The sequence below is a fragment of the Mauremys mutica genome, chromosome 2, assembly GCF_020497125.1.
Source record: "Mauremys mutica isolate MM-2020 ecotype Southern chromosome 2, ASM2049712v1, whole genome shotgun sequence".
Lineage (NCBI taxonomy): Eukaryota > Metazoa > Chordata > Testudines > Geoemydidae > Mauremys > Mauremys mutica.
Genome location: NC_059073.1, coordinates 254,490,890 through 254,511,936, shown reverse-complemented (window position 1 = coordinate 254,511,936; position 21,047 = coordinate 254,490,890). Strand labels below are relative to the sequence as shown.

The following is a 21,047-nucleotide window of genomic DNA, read 5'->3' as shown; positions in this document are numbered from 1 at the left end:
CGTGGCATGCAGCAGAGTAGCCCTCTTCCTCTGGGAGGAGTTGCTGCCTTAGCATGCTGGCATTGTCCAAACAAACAAAAAGGTGATTTCTAGAGCCCATAGGAAGAAGGGGATGCTTCCCTCTTAGGCTGTCTCTGTGGCAGGTCCTCCCTTCCCTCAGAGAGGAACCTTTGGGCAGTTGCCTTAGGGAGAGATTTCTGCCTTTCCTCTGCTGGAGTTGCAAGTCTGCACTCTTCCCTAGTCTGCCACCAAATAAGCAGTTCTCCCTGCCTTTTAACTCCTCCTCCAGTTGCAACATTGGCTATACAAGTGTTGTGGCTGGGCCCAAAGTAGTTCCTTAAGCCCTTGTTGCCCAGTGTGGGGTTTGTACACAGAGGCCTATGAGTGGGTATGCTAAAAGCTCTCCTTCCTTTGCAGGCCTGTACAAAGACCTCTCATATTAGCAGTCTGTCAATGGTAGGGAAGCAGATGCCAAAAAGGGGGTAGGCAAAAGGAGATGTTAGGGTCATGGCCTGGTACCCCCTTCACAGTGGCCCAGGGAGAAGGGCTGACACATCAAGGGAAGCCCTTAAAGATGGATCCTGGAAGAGGCCTCAGGAAAGACTGTGCCTGCCTGAGGCATAATCTCCTCAATGCTCCTCTTGTAGCCTCCTACACAGAACAGTGATGAGATGTTACTAGCTAGCCCTAAGTGACTTATCTAGGTCATACATTGAGTTTACGGCAGAAGTGGGTATAGAATCAAGGCCTCCTGTCTCCAAGCCCTGTGCTTTAACTGTTACACACTTCTGTTCATTAACAATTTTCTGGTGACATTTTTAGACAATTTCACACAAAGTTCAAACAAACAGAACAACTCACATCTGCCCCACAAACATAACAACAGACATAAATATTACACAAAAGGAGCAGGAGCAAAACTGACTCTCACTGAGCATTAAGGAGACCCAGTTGCTTGTGACTTAGGTTACAAGAAGCCGTTTAAGGGTATTTTGTGTGACTTATCATATTTGATGTCTGCTCTTAGATCATCACATTCTTGTTTTCCTGCTGGACTGCAGCTGGGAATGAGGAAAGATCTAATACTGGTCTTGAGCCAGTAGGCAAGAAACAAGCATCACCCAGGATGCATTTTGTATCTGTAAAGGGAAAAGGGGGAGGTCCAAATACAGCCAGTGAGGGGGGAGTGGCTGGCAGGTAAATACTGTAGCTCTTGGGGGCTGGGGGTGGGTGACAGGAGCAACGCACTAACTCGCAAGCAGTAATATGTCTCGAAGCAGGACGAGCTCCTAGGGCGAAGTGGCTGGCACAGCTGGGCTTCAGGCCTGTCGGACGCCTCTCCCCTGCCACCGGTTGCCCTGGTACTATTTCCAGCAGCGCCCCGCTCTGTACTAGGCATCTCCTGCTTTTCTGCGAGCGCGATGCGGGGCTGGCGGCCGCGGGCTGGCTGGCCGGCAGGTGGAGCCCCCTCCCGGCTCTGCGCTGCTGCTGAAGCGGGGCAGAAAGGGTTAAACAGCCCGGCTGCCTCAGCCTGTGGGGACCCCGCACACAAATAAATAAATAAGCAGCGCCCCGCTGCCGCCCTCCCCCCGCTTTGCAAGGCGCCGGCCGCGGGGACGCAGCGGCGGGGCCAGGATGCGGCAGGGGAGAGCAGGGGGGACGGCAGCCTCCGCCGCAGCGAAAGGCAACATGGAGGGAGGCGCGGAGCGGGCCAGCCCCTGATGCGGCGCTTTCTCCGCCTCCTCCGGGCAGCGGCGATTCCCTTCCTCCCTCCCGGCGGCGGCGGCTGCGGCGGCGGCGGGTGGAAATGAGCAGGTCGGCGGCGCTTCTCCTCTGCCTGCTGGGCTGCAACGTGTGGAAGGCGGTGACCAAAACCCTGGGGGCGCCCGGTGCCGCTCGAGGTGGGTGCGGGCCGGGCGCGCCTTGTGCCGCCGGGGGAGGGTCTCCGCGGGGCCGCATTGTGCTGGCGGCGGCGAAGTTGGGGGCGCTGCCCGGGCAGGCGCGGCCGGAGCCCCGCTCCCCCTCTCTGCGCTGGGGCCGCCGCCCCCGGCCCCGCTCCTGGGGCTTTTGTTAAGGGCAGGGGCTGCTGGCCAGGCCCGCCTGCTCTCCTTGCCTGCTCCCCCCCCCGGCAGGTCCTGCCTGCTGCTGGCTGCTGAGCCCCCCCCGACGCAGCGGTGATGGGCGGCTTCGTAGAACCTCGCTCGCCTCCCTTGGCGAGTCCCGCTTGGGGCGGGTTGTGTTGTGCCCCCTCCCCCGCTGTTGCAGGTACCGCTTGGCGCTGGTTACCGTGCAGCCTCCCTCCCAGTCTCTGCAGGTCCCGCTTGGTGCCTTCCCCTCTCCCTGCACGTCTGGCCGGGGACTCATTGCACCCCCTGGCAAGCCCCGCGTGCGGTCGGCTGCGTTGACCCTGGGTTAGGGTCCTGTTCCGTGGCCCAGGCGGGAGGCCCTGGAGCAGCCCCCAAAAGTTTCCTGTCTCTTCCTGGCTGTATTCCGCGTGGGGCGCGCACTGCTGGCTTGTTGTTGCTGACCAGCCTGTCTCTTCGTCTGGCCCTTTTGTTTGGAGAGGTGGCCAGTCCGACCCCCCATCCTTACTGCATGCCATGCAAGCAGCGTGCCCCTTGCTAGTAATGCATGTGGCACTTCTGTTGGGGGTGGGGAGAGTTCTATTTTAAATCAGGAAAAATCTGCTTTAAATGACTGTCACACCTTTCCCCCAGCTGATTTCGTAGCAATATAATCGTTGACCTTAGAACCAATACTAACCCCTTCAAAGCAAAGAATGGACCTCAGTGAGCAACTGTTTTAGCATCTAAATCAACTTTGTGGTCCTTTTCACTTGATTTGAGCCCTTTCTAGCTGAGTAGGATGGCTCTACAGTAATCCTTTAGTTACTTCCCTCAGGTGATGTGGTTTCATCAGCAAAATGTGCCTGCACTGTAAAAATGTGACACTGCCAAGGAGATACTGTAGGTGGGAGATACTCGATCCCAGATTAGTCATGCTTCCACACTGCATTTCTACCCTTTATTGTTGCAGTAGTGTTCTATTTCTCTCAAGGCTTCATTCTGCGTAGCTCAGAAAGGGGTCATGTAATACCTCTAGGTTTCCGGGAGCTCATATATATGTTAAACAGCAGAAAATGTAGTTTGCTGATGGTAAATAGTTTGCTATGAGAGAATATAGTTGCAAACTGGTTAGTATTTGCCTATTAGTTAACCTTGTGAAACAGCTAAGTATCAAATGTCATTTCATGTGGAAGAGGTTTTTATTTATTTATTCCCCCTCCTCCCCTCCCCCAGTTTAGCCTTCAGGAGAACAGGTTAATTATATCTTTCCATAACAACCAGGGTGGAAATGCCATACATCAGGGATACAACTATACTCTATTTCCTCCCACCTTCTCTACCCTCTTTTGTATTTCTTTAAGGGTCAGTAGCCTCTAAGTGGCCTTTTTTATATACAAACAATAAAAATGACATTTAGGTTCTTAGAGGTCATTCTGTTTTAATAAATTCTTTTGTTCTTTGATTACCAATCATTATTTCTACAACATCCAATAAAATGCAAACTATAGTCCTGTGCTCTGATACCAGGTGATCAAAATTTGGGTATCTTGTGGTAAAACCTACTGTGCAATACAAGATCTTTTTTTAACAAGATTGGAAAAGGGGTAGAGGATTTGACTTTGAAACTTGAGATTTCTTATTTCAAATCAACTATTCTTCTAAATGTTGTGTTTGGGGCACTTGCAAACAGGATTTATACTGAATTAGTTCACAAATATGTCAACAAAATATACACATCCTTTGAAGGTAACGTTTGACAACAGAATTTGATTTTTATCTTGGTATATAATCAGTATTGTGATATGGAGACTATTTACTTGATATGTTGGTGAAATTACAGTGCAGTTCGACTATCTTTTTTCCCCCCTTCCTCTTTCACTGTCAGCTCTTTTTAGAGGCAGCTCTTTCTAACTTAGAAACAGGAAAAACTAATGTCTGCAGCAACAATATAACTGATTTATTAAGTTTATTTTTATGTAAATCATGGGGAAAGACAGGGAGTTGGCCATTATACAGTATCTATACTAAGGACTGTCTTTAAACTTGATAGTTTGACCTTTTTATTGCTTGTGGATATGTCATTCTTGAGTGAGCAGAGAATATTGATGTATGGTGAATAAAATGATCAAATTCTGTCTTCAATATTAGAACATCTGAGGTTTACTGATGTACAGTAGACCGCTTTCTAGGCTTTCACTGCTGTTTCTCAGTTTCCCCCTCTATTCTAAGCTATCTATATGCTTTGGAAGATAGACATGTGGAGGTTCATTTTAGTATTAAAAAGCATCGTATTTAGCTCAGGTCGGTAGTGACCACAAGTTTTTTTTGGAAGCTTATGAATTTGTGGTCATAGTCAAGTTTAGTGGACAGATAGCTAAATCACCAAAATAACCATTGCAGTTGGTACTAATTGGGACCCCTTGTTGGTAGACTCAAAATTAAAGGCAAGTGTTTGAATGGTTATCAAGACTGAAGTACCCCCCTCTTCAGCAATTGTGTTGGTACTTCTAGGTCAAGGTTGAGGCACACTGGGGTCAGGGTTTAGAAATTTTTGCAGTTGTCCGTGTTGTAACTCTTGTGTGGATGAAGCATGAGGTTGGTCTGGGAAGAGGGACGCAAATGGATTTGGGAAGGATTAGAGAGGACCACAGAGTGGATTGGATCACGTTGGTGAAGAGAATGTAAAGTCCAGGAGGGGAAGCAAGAAAAATATTGACAGTGAGATACAACTAGACAGTGGAATGACTTTTTTTAAAGAGAAATGGTGGATATCCCATCAACTGCAGTATTTAAATTATAACTGGACAAAACACTAGAAAACTCGAGAGAATAGTCCTCACTGACAGGGTTGGACTAGGTGAGGCTTGATTAGATTCGTCTATATCCTTAGAATCAGACTGGCTAAGTGGAATTTGAACTTTGCGCCATATGAATGTGGGGTTGTAGTTGACACTTTTGTTAAGGAAGAGAAGAGAGAATACAGCTCCAAAAAAATCCCATGATTTGATATTTTTCTTCCTCCCCTGGCACCAGCTCTAGCCCCAAATTTGAATAGCACCAAGTTCAAATTCTGATCAGCCAGGCTGATTCTGCAATTTTATGAATATGAAAGGTACTGATAATTAAGCTTCTTCATTCACACCCCATTAAAAAGATTGGGTGACATTGACACTTGAGTTGTTTCAGTATGTCTGGCTCAGCATGTAAATGGATGGATGCAGTGTTGCCTCTGAAGATGTGCTTCTGAACCACAAGGATTAGAAAAAGCAGCAAAGATTAGAACATATTTTAAGAAAAATAAATCCCCTAACTTCTGGAGTATATAGCAAAATCTGCACAGACCCTAGTTTTGTTTATTCTATGAATGTTGAGGCTTGTTATCCCTGCAGATGAAGTCATTGTGAACTCATGTAGATACATTTTAAGAATTAGTAGGATTATAAGTTTTCACCCTCTCTGAACTCTACTGCTTAAAATCGAATCAATATTTCAAATTAGGACTTAATTTCAGATTTTAAATAAAACTATAATCATCAGCTCTTCTTATATTTGAACATGTGTTGAAACAATACTAACATAAGCCAGTGTCATAAATTAAAACCAAAGTACTTTGGCTGTATTTGCACTGGAAACTGTGTTGAATCTAAATAAAACACAGGGCAACATCTGATCATGTGAACCAATGTCTTCCAAGTTTGGGAGGCTTGCCAGGTTTCTCAGTAGTAATTCATTTAAGCATTACAGGAAGAGCAGTACAAATCTGTGGAGACTTTTAGCAAAATCTATTTAATTTCTGCAGGAATTTTTTATTTTTCTAGTTGGTGTATTCTATTTGAACAATGTGGGACCATTCTGAAATACTAGGTTTTTTAAGATGAGATGCCATGGCTGCTCGAGGATCACATTTTAGAGATATTCCAGACAATCTCTCGTTGCGCTGCAGGAGTCCAGCATGTTTTTATGTGACACTGTAAATGCCATTTATAAGTTTTAGGGTAGTAGTGAACATCTCATTTGTTCAGAATATTTCACTACAGTGCTTAACCTCTTCAAAATCTGCAACCTTATTGGAATTGCTTCCCGTTAATGGAGGGAGTCGCAGGATGTGTGCTAAGTATCTTCCCCTCCTTACCCCGCCATGATTATTAGTTGGATGTTTCTAGTATGGCAGTAAGGAAAGGTAGACAGACAAGGTGGTGGGGTTGAGGTAATATCTTTTACTGGACCTATGTCTGTTGGTGCGAGACAAATTTTTTAGCTAAAAAAAGCATATAGTAAGGAAAGGGTTAATAGTTGGGATTTAAATTAGCCTTCATGGTATCACCTTGCTTGGATAAATGGTGGTGGTGGGGAAATCTGACACTTTTTGGTGCTATTGTTTGTTTTTTAACTGACTGGCTTCAGACTCAGACAACATTACATTAATTCACACTGTGAAAGCTAATTTCACAACCATAAGGGCTTTGATATTTTATGAAGGTGATTACTCTGAAGAATATGGTAAAAGCAACTGAGAAACCCTGAATTCTTGTTTTTATTGGGTGGGTTTTTTTCTTTTCTGTTTTTTGGTGAGCCATTTCCTCAAGCTGTCAGTTTTAACCTAGACAATTGGTATTGTTAGGGGGTTAGAAGTGAAACTAAGGACACTAACACTTTTTGGAATGCAGATTTTGACCTCCACATTTGCACCCTATCTACTTAATGAGCTACTAATTACTAGGATCCTTCAAACACAAACGTTTACCTTAGTTGAGACAATCAGTGTAAGTAAGGGTACTCACATGTTATCCAGATAAAGTCCTGAATTACTCCAAGGCCCAAATGTGTAGCTTTATTTTTTTATTTTTTAAAAATTAGTGTTAGCTAACATATGGTAAAATCCTAGTGTGGACAAGGCAGTTGCAGTTTTCACACAGGCCAAAGTAAATCCTAGGCTTGCCTCCAGTGTGTACTTCAACCTGCTAACACGTGAAAACTACAAACTGTCTTGTCCATACTAAGACTGGCAGTGTTAACTGCCACTAACCAACACATAGCTTAAATTCCCTGCCCCCAAAACCCTGTTGGGATGCACCCTAAGGGGTGAGACTAGAACATGGGTCTTGGAATTTGTGGGACAAAGGACTGCCTTCTTTGCCAGTTGCTGGCTAAATGGACAGCTTTGAACAGCATCTAACTTACAAGAGAACACTTTGTTTATTTGATAGGTTCCCAGTAAAAGCAGCTCTAGCATGTGTATTGGAGAGAGGCTTGTGCTGATCATGTTTGTTGCAAAACTGAAATATGCAGGACTTCTTGTGAAACTTCAAGGAGCCTCGCGCCTCAATGAATAATGAGCTTCAACGAATAATGCCTACTCATGTTTTTTTAGGCATCAATGAGAGTAGGCACCTGTGCATCAAGGGAAGAGAGAGGTTTTACTATTGCAAGGTCTGCTCTAGGAAATTAGGCCAGTATAACTTGGTCACTCAGGGACGTGAAAAATCCATGCTCCTGAGCAATGCAGTTAAACTAACCTAAACCCCAAGTAGACAGCACTAGGCTGATAGGAGAATTCTTCCATCGACATAGGTACTCCACCTCCCCAGGAGGTGGCAGCTATGCCAGTGGGAGAAGCCCTCCCATCAGCATTGCTTCTTCACTGAAGCACTATAGCAGCGGGTGCAGCGTTTTAAGGGTATACCTGTATATAATAATGAGTTTGACATTAGTAATGTACTGACATGAATAATAGTTAGCTGTGGTTACCATTATACCTTCTGTTGTTGCTTAAACCATACAAAGGAGTCCAACCTCTTTATAACCGGGGTGGGGGCTGAGCATTCCCACAGCCAAGCCCTGCCCACAATTGTCGTGGAGTCTCCAGGAATTAAAGGTTAATCGTTAACTGAAGATTATGTCGTGTGATGAAACCTCCAGGAATACAGTCAACCAAAATTGGCAACCCTAGTTCCAGCCCACATTAAAACGGAGCCTGTGTTTTTCTCTCTCTCACATGCACAAAATCAGTTGACTGGGCCAGGCTTAAAGCACCTCTAAACCTGGGTCAGAAACTTGTAATAGCCCAGTCTAACTGCACAGAATAGATATACACCCAGATGTAAAAGTAAGGGGTTGTGGTGTGGAGCAGAAATTGTCCTTTGCTAAAAGCAAAAGTGAACTCTCCCTGAGTTATGTAGACAGTGATGGCTCCCTCTTGATTAAAGTAAATTGAAACATTGTCTGCACATAATAGAACATGGACCTCTTTTGTTTCAGATTTAATAGGTAAATGTATATATTAAAATTGCAACAAGTATTTATCAAATGATGATTTGAATACTTTCTTGGCCATAGAAAAACGACAATGAATAAAGGTAACTTTTATATACAAAACTTCCTTGGATCAACAGTTTTGCCCAGCCCTTCCAATTTACACCCATATCCGAGATAGCAGAACTAAGGATAGTTGTGTGACAAACTGTTGAATGTTAGGCAAAATAACTTGTTAATGAGGATGCCAGACACTTAACAATTTGTATATTTGTTTTGCATCAAGTAGTTTGTTATGCAACTATAGTCCTAGTCAGGTTTTACTAACATGGTATTGCAGTCTGGCCCTGTCTTTGTGAAGCTGGATATCCTGAATAACATACATAAAATAAAACTATGAAGGGTCAAAGATGTGAAGACTTTCTGCTGCTCAGGCTGCAATTCATTAGGGTACGCTACATTGCCAAAGAGCCTAAACCAGAAGGATAACTTTTTTTTTGTTTTCTATGAAACTGTCTGCACGTCTAATGGCTCCTTGTTCATTTATACATAAAAGTAAAGAAAGGCTTGGTGAAACAAGGCAGGGATTTGTGGAGCTATTTGGGCTTCTCAGGATTAATGAGGGTAGTTATACTGGTATTCACTCCTTTATGCTGGTACAACTGCATCCACCCTAGGAGATTGCTTATTCTGCCAATTTAATTAAATTGTTGTGTAGACAACTTCTTAGTCGTCTTCCCTGTGTCTCCAAAATCTCCAGAAATGTTTAAAGGAAATGATCCATTTTGAAGAAGAAAATGGAGAAAGAATCAGAAGGGCAATACTGAGCAGCATAGTATTAACTACTGCACCAGAATATATTCCTCAATAAGGCTCTGAGTGCTACTCCTGTTGACTGACATAAGCAACACTTTCTAGGGTGCACTAGTGTTGCTTGAGGCAGGCAAGTACTGCCTGGAAAATAAATGGGTTCAGGATCTCTGGGGACACCAGTGGTGCTGCAGGCTGTGAGACAGACAATGGAAAGTAAACACAGCTAAACAGTAGAAAAAACTCTTTTTTTTTTAAATTTTATTCTTCACACTGCGTTCAGGGAAAAGGGGTGGCACAAACTCAAGATTGCTGTGGCAATTTCTCTTTTGCTCTACTGTAAATTATTCCCCTGGCAAGTTATGAAACTACTGAGTGGCACGCTATCCTGGACAAATCCTACACCAGCTTTAAAAGCTATTTGTGGTAATACTGATGGAAGCCACTGTGAAGTAATGTGGCATACTTGCTGCTGCCACTTCACTGTTAATACCCAGCTTGCATCCGAAGAAGTGGGTATTCACCCACCAAAGCTCATGCTGCAAAACGTCTGTTAGTCTATAAGGTGCCACAGGATTCTTTGCTGCTTCTACAGAACCAGACTAACACGGCTACCCCTCTGATACTTAATACCCAGCTGTTTTCATACAAGAGCTTTTGTTTTGTTTTGGGTGAGCATCTGGGTTCAGTGTCTCCTATTCTCTGTGATTTGCAGGATCCCCAAATAGGTGAGAAAAAGAGCTGGTGGAACAGAAATTGCATTAAGCAATATGAAGGATTGCAAAATGTAGCTCTTCACATTGAGGGAGTTTTTTTTTTCAAAAGTGTGAATGGCAGTTAGGTACCCAGTTCCCACAAAGTCAGTGGGTGCCTAACTGCATTTGTACCTTTTTGAAATATCACCCATCATGCTACGCTAATTTCCATCAAAAGTTAGCTCTCACACAGTGGTGTGCAAGAGAATGTGTTGTTCCTTTCTTTAGGATACCACTATAGACAAACATTGACTTTTTAGTGGCAGTTACTGTAGTTGACTTATTCAAAGTAAATACTATTGTTTGGGATCAAGATAAAAAGAATAAAATATACTTGCTTTAAACTGAGTGTAGCTTTAAGCACTAAAGCTTCGAACGGGTTGAATCCCAGCCTCTACTTTTTGCTCCAGGCCATTAGCCAGAATTGGAATATATAACTTTTTATTTTTTAAAGTAACAAATCAGACATTGAGTGAAGAGGATTTGAAGTATTAAAGATCACTTGGAAAGCAATTAACTTTTATAGAATAGAGGCTAGATAAGGACCTCCCCCTGCAAGTCACATCTGAAAAGCCACTTGCTCCCTGCAGTTTACTCTCAGTAACATCCATGTGCTACTTTCTTAAATTGTTGTTTGATTGTGATCTCTCTGGAGTAAGGATATTGGTTTTGTCTAGAAATGTCACTTGTTAGATGTGATGTGTAATTAGTCCTGTAGTAAAACAGTTTTGCATTATAACACTATTAAATTGTATGACTATTCTATAACTTGCTTTGAGAAAGAGGGCTTGGGCCATATCATTTTTTCTCATATTTCACATGCAAGGGATGTTAGGAGCAGAAAACTTGCTTTTTTGAGGACACAGTCTGTTAGTGGAGCGGGGGTGAAGGCAATGTGACATCACGCACTTGCACTTCTGCACAGTCAGGTTTTCTGAGTTTTTAGAGGGCCATACGTAGTGGCAGCATTCCTTGGGAAGCTAGTGAGTATTTTCATGAGTAAGTTAATGAACACACTTGAGTGAACTACTGTACGCCTTTGGAAATTCCTCTGTGTAGGGGAGAGTTGGGGGAGTGAGCCAAGCAAAGGTGGGGATAGGTCATGGCAGCACAGGTCCTTGAGAAGTTACGGAGAGGAATGGGGAGCCTTTGCTATACCATGGGTGGTATGGGCCTGAGATAAATGAGGAAATCCTTTGGGCCCAGCTAAACTGTTCCCTCCTCCCATCTTATACCTGTACCTAATGCCAGGTGTGGAGGTAGAAGAAAAGGAGAGAGCTAGGCTCAAACTGGAGCTGTCTGGCAAAGGGGAAGGAGCTAGCTGCCTCTGTAACTGAGGGGAAGGATCACTAACTTGCCTGCCAAGGCAGCTAAATGGAAGGAAGCACTGTCTCCCCAGCCACGGGAGACTGTGGAGGACACCTAGGAACCTCTGGCACTGTGAGCGACTGAATGGATGAAGTCCAGGGACATTGTGGGGCTCGGCCTCACCAAAACTTACAGCTGCCCTGCCTGAAGGAGTCCAGGACTATGGTGAGGCACTGCTCAATACCCATGAGAGGACCCTACTGGAAGCAAGCTGTCCAACTAAATCGATTAGAGGGGCCGCGCCCCAAACTGAACAGACACTGGTAGGAAGTGGCCCACGGCAATGGATTTAGACCAGGGCCGGATTAATGCATAGGCTATAGCCTATAAGACTATAGCCTTAGGCCCTCCCATGTTTAGGCCCTAATTTTTAGGCCCTACTGTAGGCCCTCTATTCCATATTGAAGTAGAAGCTGAGCAACGATAGTGGGGCCATCGGAATTTTTCTGTCTCATTAGATATTGCTTTGTACAAATGAATCCATCAAGATTATGAACTCAATTTATAGTGGTTATGATTTTGTCTGTGTGGGTTAAGTAAGTGTTTGTGGGCCTAAGCAATATTGAACTTTGTGTACAGTAGGCCCACATTGGACAATAGAAACCATGTCGAAGAAAGGAGGATGGTAGAAATTGAAGGAGGCCAAAGAAAGACAGAAAAGACAAGATGTAGTGCTGAAAGGTACTCCTTCTCTCCTAACATTTTTTCCTTCTACTAAGTCTAGTGGTGGGGAAGTCTGAATACCAGCCCAAGTGAACCTACTGTGCCTGTGCCTGAGGAAAAGGAGCAGCCTCCTGTGACTTCTCTACCTGAAGTCTCACCCCACTCCTCTGATATCTCCCAGTGATAGTAATACAAAAATATCCTTCTCCAATGATCCAGGCGAGTGGAACATGACTTCTCAAGATCTTATTGCATATTGAACGGAGTAGGACCCACAGAAATTCCAGAATCTAGATGCTGACTTTTCATTGACAAAGCGAGAGTACACCAATCAGAATAGTTATCTGACCAAATCAGTGTTTGAATATGTGAAGCCTAACAAACAGATTGGCAAGCGAGTTGTACTGTTTTTATTGCTGCCTGTTTTCTGATACCAAAAAGTGGGCAATGTTCTGTGAAGGCTTCAGTGATTGGAAGAATACTGCATACATTACCAATCATACAATGAGTGAGCAGCATACATTGTCAGTTAGCAGCTACCATGCCCGAAAGAAAGTTAGTGGCAGAATTGATACCCCCATGGAAAACTAGTTTTTGGAAGCTCATGTTTATTGAAAGAATGTTCTCAGACACGTAGTTGAAACCATAGTTTTACTTGCTGAGCATGGTCTGCCTTTCCGTGGCTCAAATGAGACTGTTGGATCGAAACACAATGGCAATTACTATGGTGTTCTAGAGCTAATCGCTATGTTTAACCCTTTCTTTGCTCAGCACATCAATAAACATGCAGATCGTGGAAAAGGCCGTACATCATATCTATCAAAGACTATTTGTGATGAATCCATTGCACTGCTGGTAAAGAAGGCACTATCAGCCATTGTAGATGATATTTTTCAGTGTCCGACTCAACACCAGATGTGTCACGTGTAGATTAGCTGACTGTCATCTTGCATTATGTGCTACCCAGTGGACTAGTTGAGCATTTCACGACTTTCATAAACATCACCGACCACACAGGGGAGAAACTTGCCTCATACCTACTCGATTTCCTCACCAAAAATGAGATTGACATCAGCCTTTGTTGTGGTCAAAGCTATGACAATACAAGTAATATGAGTAGCAAATATTCAGGGATGCAGCAAAGATAAGATTGCAATGCTTTGGTTGATTACATACCAGATTCTGCACCCTCACTCAACCTTGTTGGCCAGTCTGCCATGGATTGTTGTGTTGAAGCAGTTTCTTTTTTGGATTTGTCCAAGAATTGTACAGGTTTTTTTTCTCTGCATCAACCAGTCGTTGGATGATTCTTAGAGATTCACTACCAAAGGAATGCCCAGTGCCCAAATCACTTCCAGGGACATGGTGGAGTGCCAATATTTAAGCTGTGAATGCAGTTGTTCTGGGATACCCCAACATCCTTGAAGCACTAGAGAGCATCAAGGATGATGAATCTCAAAAATCAGCAACATGAAAAGATGCAAAGATCCTGAGTGATGCAATGCGCACTTTGGAAACTGCTATTTTGTATGAAGTCTGGAATGATATACTTCAGCCATTCAGACAAATCCAGCTTACGTGCAGTCTAAGCTTGCAAAGTACTCAAATTGACCTTTCCACTGCTGTAAACCTAATGAGGAGTCTTGGAACTGTTCTTCAACAAATGCTGGATAGTTTTGATGAGTATGCAATTCAGGGGTCTGATAGGACTGCTAACCATGCATATAAGTCAGCCAAATGACACAAAAGACAGAAGACATGCGACAATGCAGCTGCCCACTCATTCCATGACAAGGAGGCCTTCAACAGTTAATATTTTCATCACAATCATCGACAAACTGAAGAGTTCATTAGATCATTGGATCGAGACTTACGAAAATATTGACAAAACCTTTAGTGTACTGACAAATTTTTCGCCTAACATTTCAAGTTCCAAAGTCAATGACAGTATCAAACATGTCAGAAGTACCCAGAAGATCTCCCAGTACATTTAACTAAAGAATTTCTTCAATTTGTTGAATTTACATCACTCTCAGACAGAGAGAGAGAAAAGATGATGAAAGCAAATCTATTTGGATGTACCAAGTTACCACTGAATCCAAAGCGATAGAATGTTTCCCAAATATTGAAATTGCATTACGGCTGTATTTGTCACTAAGATCACTAACTGTAGTGGAGAACATTCCTTCTTTCTTCTAACAAGGGTCAAAACTGTCCTCCAATCCATCATAACTCAAGAGCATCTGTGCTTTGTCCCTCTTGAGCATTGAGAATGAAATGGTTAGGTCTTTGAATTACAATGACATCATTCATGACTTTGCCACAGCTAAAGTTACGGGGGGGAAATTATTCTACTCTCACTACACTCAATTCTTCAAATAAACTTGTTGTTTTTTACATAAATTAATATCTACATACATATTTATGTATTTGTAATTCATACTCCAGGCCCTTCCCGCCTATTAGCCTTAGGCCCCTCATAACCTTAATCCATCCCTGATTTAGACTCTTGGCCAGGAGGGTGATCCCTGTTTACGGTCTGACAAACACAGGGCCCTGGGCTGGGACCCAGTGCAGAAGGAGGGCCTGGGTCCGTCTACCTGCCCCACGCCTTAAAAATTGAGGCCTTGCAACCAAGCACAGGGGTGAAAGCCACATGCTTGAACTCCTAGGCTTTCCAGCCCTCCGGGCTGCCTGTTACAAAGAAATATGGTGCTAAAATACCTAGTTACATCTCTGTCCTCAGACTATTTACTGGGTCGCAATAGGCTACAAACATTTACAAATGTGTCCTGAGCCCAAAAAGGTTGAGAACCACTTGACTAGATGACCTCTTGAGGTCCCTTACAGCCCTAGATTTCTGATTTCATGTTGTTTCACAGTTGGTTACTATTTATTAATATTATTCTAATAATAGGTAGAAGCCCTAGGTAAGAACAAGTCCTGTTGTGTTTGCACGTCGGTGTTCACATAGTAAGAAACAGTCACTCCCCTGAAGAACTTGCACTTTAATTAGACAAGATGGAAAGTACTATGACTCCCATTTTACACATGAGAAACTAAGGCACAGAGGTAATGTGACATGCCCAAAGTAACGCACACAATGTGGGGCAGACTTGGGAGTTGAACCAGATCACCTGATCCAGTCCTGTGCATTAACCTCAAGATCATCTTTCCTCTCTGCCGTTATTCATTTAATAACCAGGAGCCTGTTTAGTGGCATTGCTTAGATGCAGCTGTCAGTTACTTCCAAGGATGCTCTTGAAGTACCCACTATACAGTTATTTTCATGGCTAATGGGCACTCTTTTCCTCTTACCATTTGCCTTAGTTTTATATACTGCATGCTTGGGTGGGCAGATGGACAAAGGATGGAAGACAGGGCTGCAGCCAGAATGTTCAGCTGGTAGGAGATAGAAGGCTGTACTTCCGCAATCTGATCTAGCTTGCCAGACAGGTTGAAAACAGGCAACTGTCACCTTGATGTTATAGCATAGGCAGATCAAGCCTGGAGTCTGAAATTGTCAGACTGTCTCTGAACATTAGTGTTTCTGTTTACAAAAGAAGTATTTACTATTGTTTTGACACGAAGATAGATAAAAGTTTGGTTTGTGAATTTGCATATGTAGCTTAAAAAAAAAATCTGGCAGAAAGATGGTATCCTGGCATAAAAGCCTTCCCATTTTCTTACGTAGGAAATAACATTTTGGGTAGGTTCCAGGCTAAGAAGCTTGCTTGCTTATTTATTTATTTTATTTGAGAGGTGATCTCATAGGCAGGCATATAATATTGACTTTATCTAGGTTTATGGGGAGAGAGACAGATTTTCAAAAATAAAATTTGTCGGAACCTGCAGATTACAAATATGTATTGTGTACACAAACATTAGGCTCTGTTATGTTTTAAGCAGCATTGCGGGTAAAATCACTTGTTCAGATCACATTATGTTGGTTACCATTAGAGAGTCAATCCTTGCCCACAGTTTCAAGAACAGAAATACTATAGGAAATAACTATTGTTTCACATAGCAGTGTGAGGTAACAATAGGTAAATGTTGACTTTAATAGCTATCACTGTAGTTGTCTGAACTCATGCATAATGTTAGTAATCGGTACCCTTGGAGTAAAATTGTTTTTTTAGGGTTTGTTTTTGTTTTGTTTAAGTCCGGGGTACATGGTTGTGAATATAACTGTACAGAATAATTAGATTTCATGAGTTGCATTTCTGTACCAAAAGGGAATGTTATCTGAGGTCATACAACATGTAAAAGGGGGAAAATTTAAAACCGTACAGATTGAGCTAACCTTAGGCTCATGTTTTGAATAATACATTTTTTTTAAACCTGCCATCAGTCTGTCTCCAACTTTCACACTACATGTTCACATCTAGGGTGAGTGTAGACAGGCCTAGCAGAATGAAGAAAAAATAGAGCTGTCAAGCGATTTAAAAAAATTAACCGCATGATTAAAAAAATGAATAGCGATTAATCGCACTATTAAACAACAATAGAATACCATTTATTTTAAATATTTTTGGATGTTTACTACATTTTCAAATACATTAATTTCAATTGCAACACAGAATACAAGGTGTACAGTGCTCAGTATGATTATTTTTTATTACAAATATTTTCATTGTAAAAAGCAAAAAAAAATTTCAGTTCACCTCATACAAGTACTAAAGAATCCTGTGGCACCTTATAGACTAACAGACGTTTTGCAGCATGAGCTTTCGTGGGTGAATACCCACTTCTTCGGATGCAAGCAGTCTGCTTGCATCCGAAGAAGTGGGTATTCACCCACGAAAGCTCATGCTGCAAAACGTCTGTTAGTCTATAAGGTGCCACAGGATTCTTTGCTGCTTCTACAGAACCAGACTAACACGGCTACCCCTCTGATACTTATACAAGTACTGTGATGCAATCTCTTTATCACAAAAGTTGAACTTACAAATGTAGAATTATATACAAAAAAACTGCATTCAAAAATAAAACAATGTAGAACTTTAGCGCCTACAAGTCCATTCAGACCTACTTCTTGGTCAGCCAGTCACTCAGACAAACAAGGTTGGTTACAATTTGCAGGAGATACGTCCCTCATGCTTCAGCCACCATTCTGGAGGACATGCTTCCATTCTGATGCTGGGTTCTGCTTGCTAACAGCGTGGACTGATGCATGTTCATTTTCATCATCTGAGTCAGATGCCACCAACAAAAGGTTGGTTTTCTTTTTTGGTGGTTCGAATTCTGTAGTTTCCGCATTGGAGTGTTGCTCTTTTAAGACTTCTACAAGCATGCTCTACACCTCGTCCCTGTTAGATTTTGGATGGCACTTCAGATTCTTAAATCTTGGGTTGAGTTCTGTAGCTATTTTTAGAAATCTCACATCAGTACCTTCTTTGTGTTTTGTCAAATCTGCTGTGAAAGTGTTCTTAAAATGAACATGTGCTGAGTCATCATCTGAGACTGCTATAACATGAAATATACGCAGAATGTGGGTAGAACAGAGCAGGAGACAAACAGTTCTCCCCCCCCCAAAGAGTATAGTCACAAATTTAATTGATGTAATTTTTTTAATGAGCATCATCAGCATGGAAGCATGTCCTCTGGGATGGTGGCTGAAGCATGAAGGGGCATACAAATGTTTAGCATATCTGGCATGTAAATACCTTGCAACGCCGGCTACGAAAGTGCCATGCAAATGCCAGGTCTCACTTTCAGGTGATATTGTAAATAAGAAGCAGGTAGCATTATCTCCTGTCAATGAAAACAAACTTGTTTGTCTTAGCGACTGACAGAATAAGAAGTAGGACTGAGTGGACTTCTAGGCTCTAAACGTTTACGCTATTTTGTTTTTGAGTGCAGTTATATAACCAAAAAAAATCTGCATTTGTAAGTTACACTTTCATGATAAAGGGATTGCTCTTCAGTACTTGTATGAGGTGAATTGAAAAATACTATTTCTTTTATCGTTTTTACAGTGTATATGTTTGTAATAAAAATAATATAAAGTGAGCACTGTGCACTTTGTACTCTGTGTTGTAATTGAAATCAGTATTGAAAATGTAGAAAAACATCCAAAATATTTAATTTCAATTGGTATTCTATTGTTATAAGTGTGATTAATCGCGATTAATTTTGAGTTAATCGCGTGAGTGGGGAGCTTCTTGCAGTAGACTCATTTTAATGATTGACTTTAATTGAGTTAATAATCAAGCTTCTGGATTAACTTTCCTAAAGAAATACAAGAATGTTTAAAGTGTCAGATCTAGGATCTTATCTATCACTTTCATAATGAACGTGAAGAGTTGAAAGGTTGGTTTGGGTGAAAGCACAAACAAAAACTACACAAACATACAATTCATAAACTTGCATGCTCTGTAGGAGTATTTTGGATGTGTCCAGCTGTTATCGGAGTTTTGCTCCTGTGATATACTGTCTATCATTTTTACCTTAATTTTTGAGGGTGCTTCCATAGTATGCTTTTCAGTACTGTGTACAGTTTATACTAGTGTATTTATTTTGATGATGATCATGACCATTATTCCATTAAATTCCTTGTCCTTGATACTTCAAATAGATATCTTGGGTCAAATTCTGTCTTCACACTCATCCAGCTGTTCTAGTAACACTAGGATCTGGCCTCTTTATGTTTTGCCAGTCAGTTGCCTTGTGAAAGAAGTTTTGGCTTGGAAACTTTTTTTTTCTTTTCAAACTTTGGCAATATATTGGAAATAAATCATTTGGTCCTGTATACAAGGCATGTGAGTTAACTGCAAGAGTATGTGTACTTTTTTTAGTAATCTGTGGTGGTCTATTGTGAAAATTAAGTATCACTGGCTTCTTGTCTTGTATTTCTGCAGTTTGCATGCTATTTGAAGACTATTATTAGGACTCCTTATACATTTCCAACTTTCTCAGAATTTGGTTTAAATCTTGTAACCAAACATGCATCATTGTGTAGCTGGCTGTTTGTGTGTGTGTGTGTATATGTGTTAGATTGTTCTTTGTTTTATAAATGTGTCATACCTGATGGCAGTTGACACCTTCACCTGTAATTAACAGGTTACAGCCTTTTATTTGTATTAATGTCTTTGGCAATTTACAAAAATCCATAATTTTCTTTATTTTAAAACATCAACATTTATATTTATTTTTAATTTACCAATGAAGAGAAACTGGCATTCAATGTATTACATCTGTGCTAAAATCAGCATGATTCAGGAGCTAATAATGTTACCCTGAAAATGAACATGGTTTTAAAGCAAATACACGATCATAGAAATAAATGAGATTCATTAGCATTGTTTCCAATTTGGAAGTCAGTTTTGCTTTCTACTAAATATCATCTGATCTAGTGCATATGCATTGCAATGAAAAAAGGAAATTCACATTTCCAAGATTATATTACATGTACACTATTATTGTTACATAGATGTAAGATGTCAATTAAAAGCTACAATGCCTTGTAAGAAAAGAATGCTGCTTTAAGACCATATTTAGTCACCTTTATCCACATAGAATAATACCTTACTCTGCAAGTAATGCTATTGGAAATCAATAAGCCTATTTGCACATTAAGCTGCTGTTCAGAGTCAGTAAGGGTGGCAGAATTGGGTCCTAAGTGTTTAAGTATGTCTGCACTTTCACGACACCAGTCTGAAACTAATGGGCTGCTCTTCATCTTGTCTTTGTCAGCATAAACCTCCAATTTCTAATATGTTCTGTTTGGTGCCTTCTGGTAGAATCCCACTGTGACCCCCCAGGTCTTGTTTGGTTTGTTTTGCAGAAAGCTACAGAAACCCCAAGTCAGAAATCTTTTAAATATGCCTATTCTGGCTGAATCTTCTGCCTCTGATATTTGGACAGAAAAGACTCCTCTCATAGGCTATTGCAGTAGGCTCTAGGTATAAATGGGGTTAACATTTCTGCTCAACTCTGGCCTTGGCAGAACAGCTAGGCTCTTAAGCAATAGCCTCACCCAGTCATGCAGATTTAAGGCTGATTTTTGGCCCCCTGAGCATACTTCTTTCCAGCATGTCCTTGTAGCCCACTTAAAACATGGAGCATGGCCAAGCCAGCCAACACCCACTTACAAGAGGTAAGAGAGATTGGTGGGCGAGGTAATATAACTCCTTCTGTGTCATCAGCTCTGGTCACTTTCTCCCATCAGTGCTTTGTCTTAATCATTCTTTTTCTTCCTTACTCTCAACCTTCAGCTGAAGTGAAAAGGGTTGAGAAGGACTTGTATAATTGCTACTCTCCTAAGGGAGACCATGACCAACTAATAAGTGGCAGGGGCAGCAAGCCGGGAGGGTGGCGTGCTGGTCACGCGGATTCGGCGGTGTTCCTGCGGGAGGTCCGCCGGTCCCGCAACTTCGGTGGCAATTCGGCGGCGGGTAAACTGAAGGTGCGCGGGATCAGCAGATCACCTGCAGAAACGCTGCCAGAGGCTGCCTGAGTGCTGTGCCTGGGGCGGCAAAAAACATAGAGCCGCCCCTGATAAGTGGGATAAGACATCGAGACTGCCTTCTTTAGTGCACACAGAAGTATGTCAGAATACAAGACCGTAGCTATTTTATTTACATAACTAGAAGGAATAGAAACTTTTTTTAATGGAAACTTGGTTGCTGTAGAAAACTTTTCTTGGCAGTGTACCTTTCACTTGGTGACCTCCCATCGTTAAGAGCCACTGTGGTATTGGCTTTGGGATCCTGAGCTCATGGGAAGTCACACTTTGACATGAGTTCTGGTTGCTGTTTAGAAGATGAACGACAACCCATCAATCCTGGATTGATCTGGTGAGATTCAGAAAACCAAGTAGCAGGTAACTACACTTCTGTTTCTTCTTTGCAGTTCACATTTGTCACAACCTCAGTTTTTTTTTAAAGTGACTATAGGCCCAGGTTTATTTCTGGTATCGTTCAGATCCACATAAAGAAATAAGAGTGAGGCTTTCTGTTGTCTTTGTACAGAATTTTAAAATAAACAAAACTTAATTGTTCCACACTGGCTAAGTGCTGTAAGAACAAATGCACAATTTTGTGCTCTCAGTGCTTGAGGTAGGCAGGTGTTGGACTATATAGTGTATCAGCACTTTTATTTTTCTGCTTTATTATTATTATTGTATTGCAGT

General features: G+C 42.0%; 1 protein-coding gene across 1 annotated transcript in view; it reads left to right on the top strand.

Moving 5' to 3' along the window:
- Positions 1 to 1,633: 1,633 nt before the first annotated feature.
- The window catches only part of FAM171A1 (family with sequence similarity 171 member A1), a 124,561-nt gene continuing 105,147 nt past the window's right edge, over positions 1,634 to 21,047 (top strand). Inside the window, exon 1 of the mRNA XM_045007683.1 lies at positions 1,634 to 1,901. Within this exon, the coding sequence (XP_044863618.1) occupies positions 1,808 to 1,901 (94 nt within the window). The 5' untranslated portion in view covers positions 1,634 to 1,807. The remainder of the gene's footprint in view (positions 1,902 to 21,047) is intronic.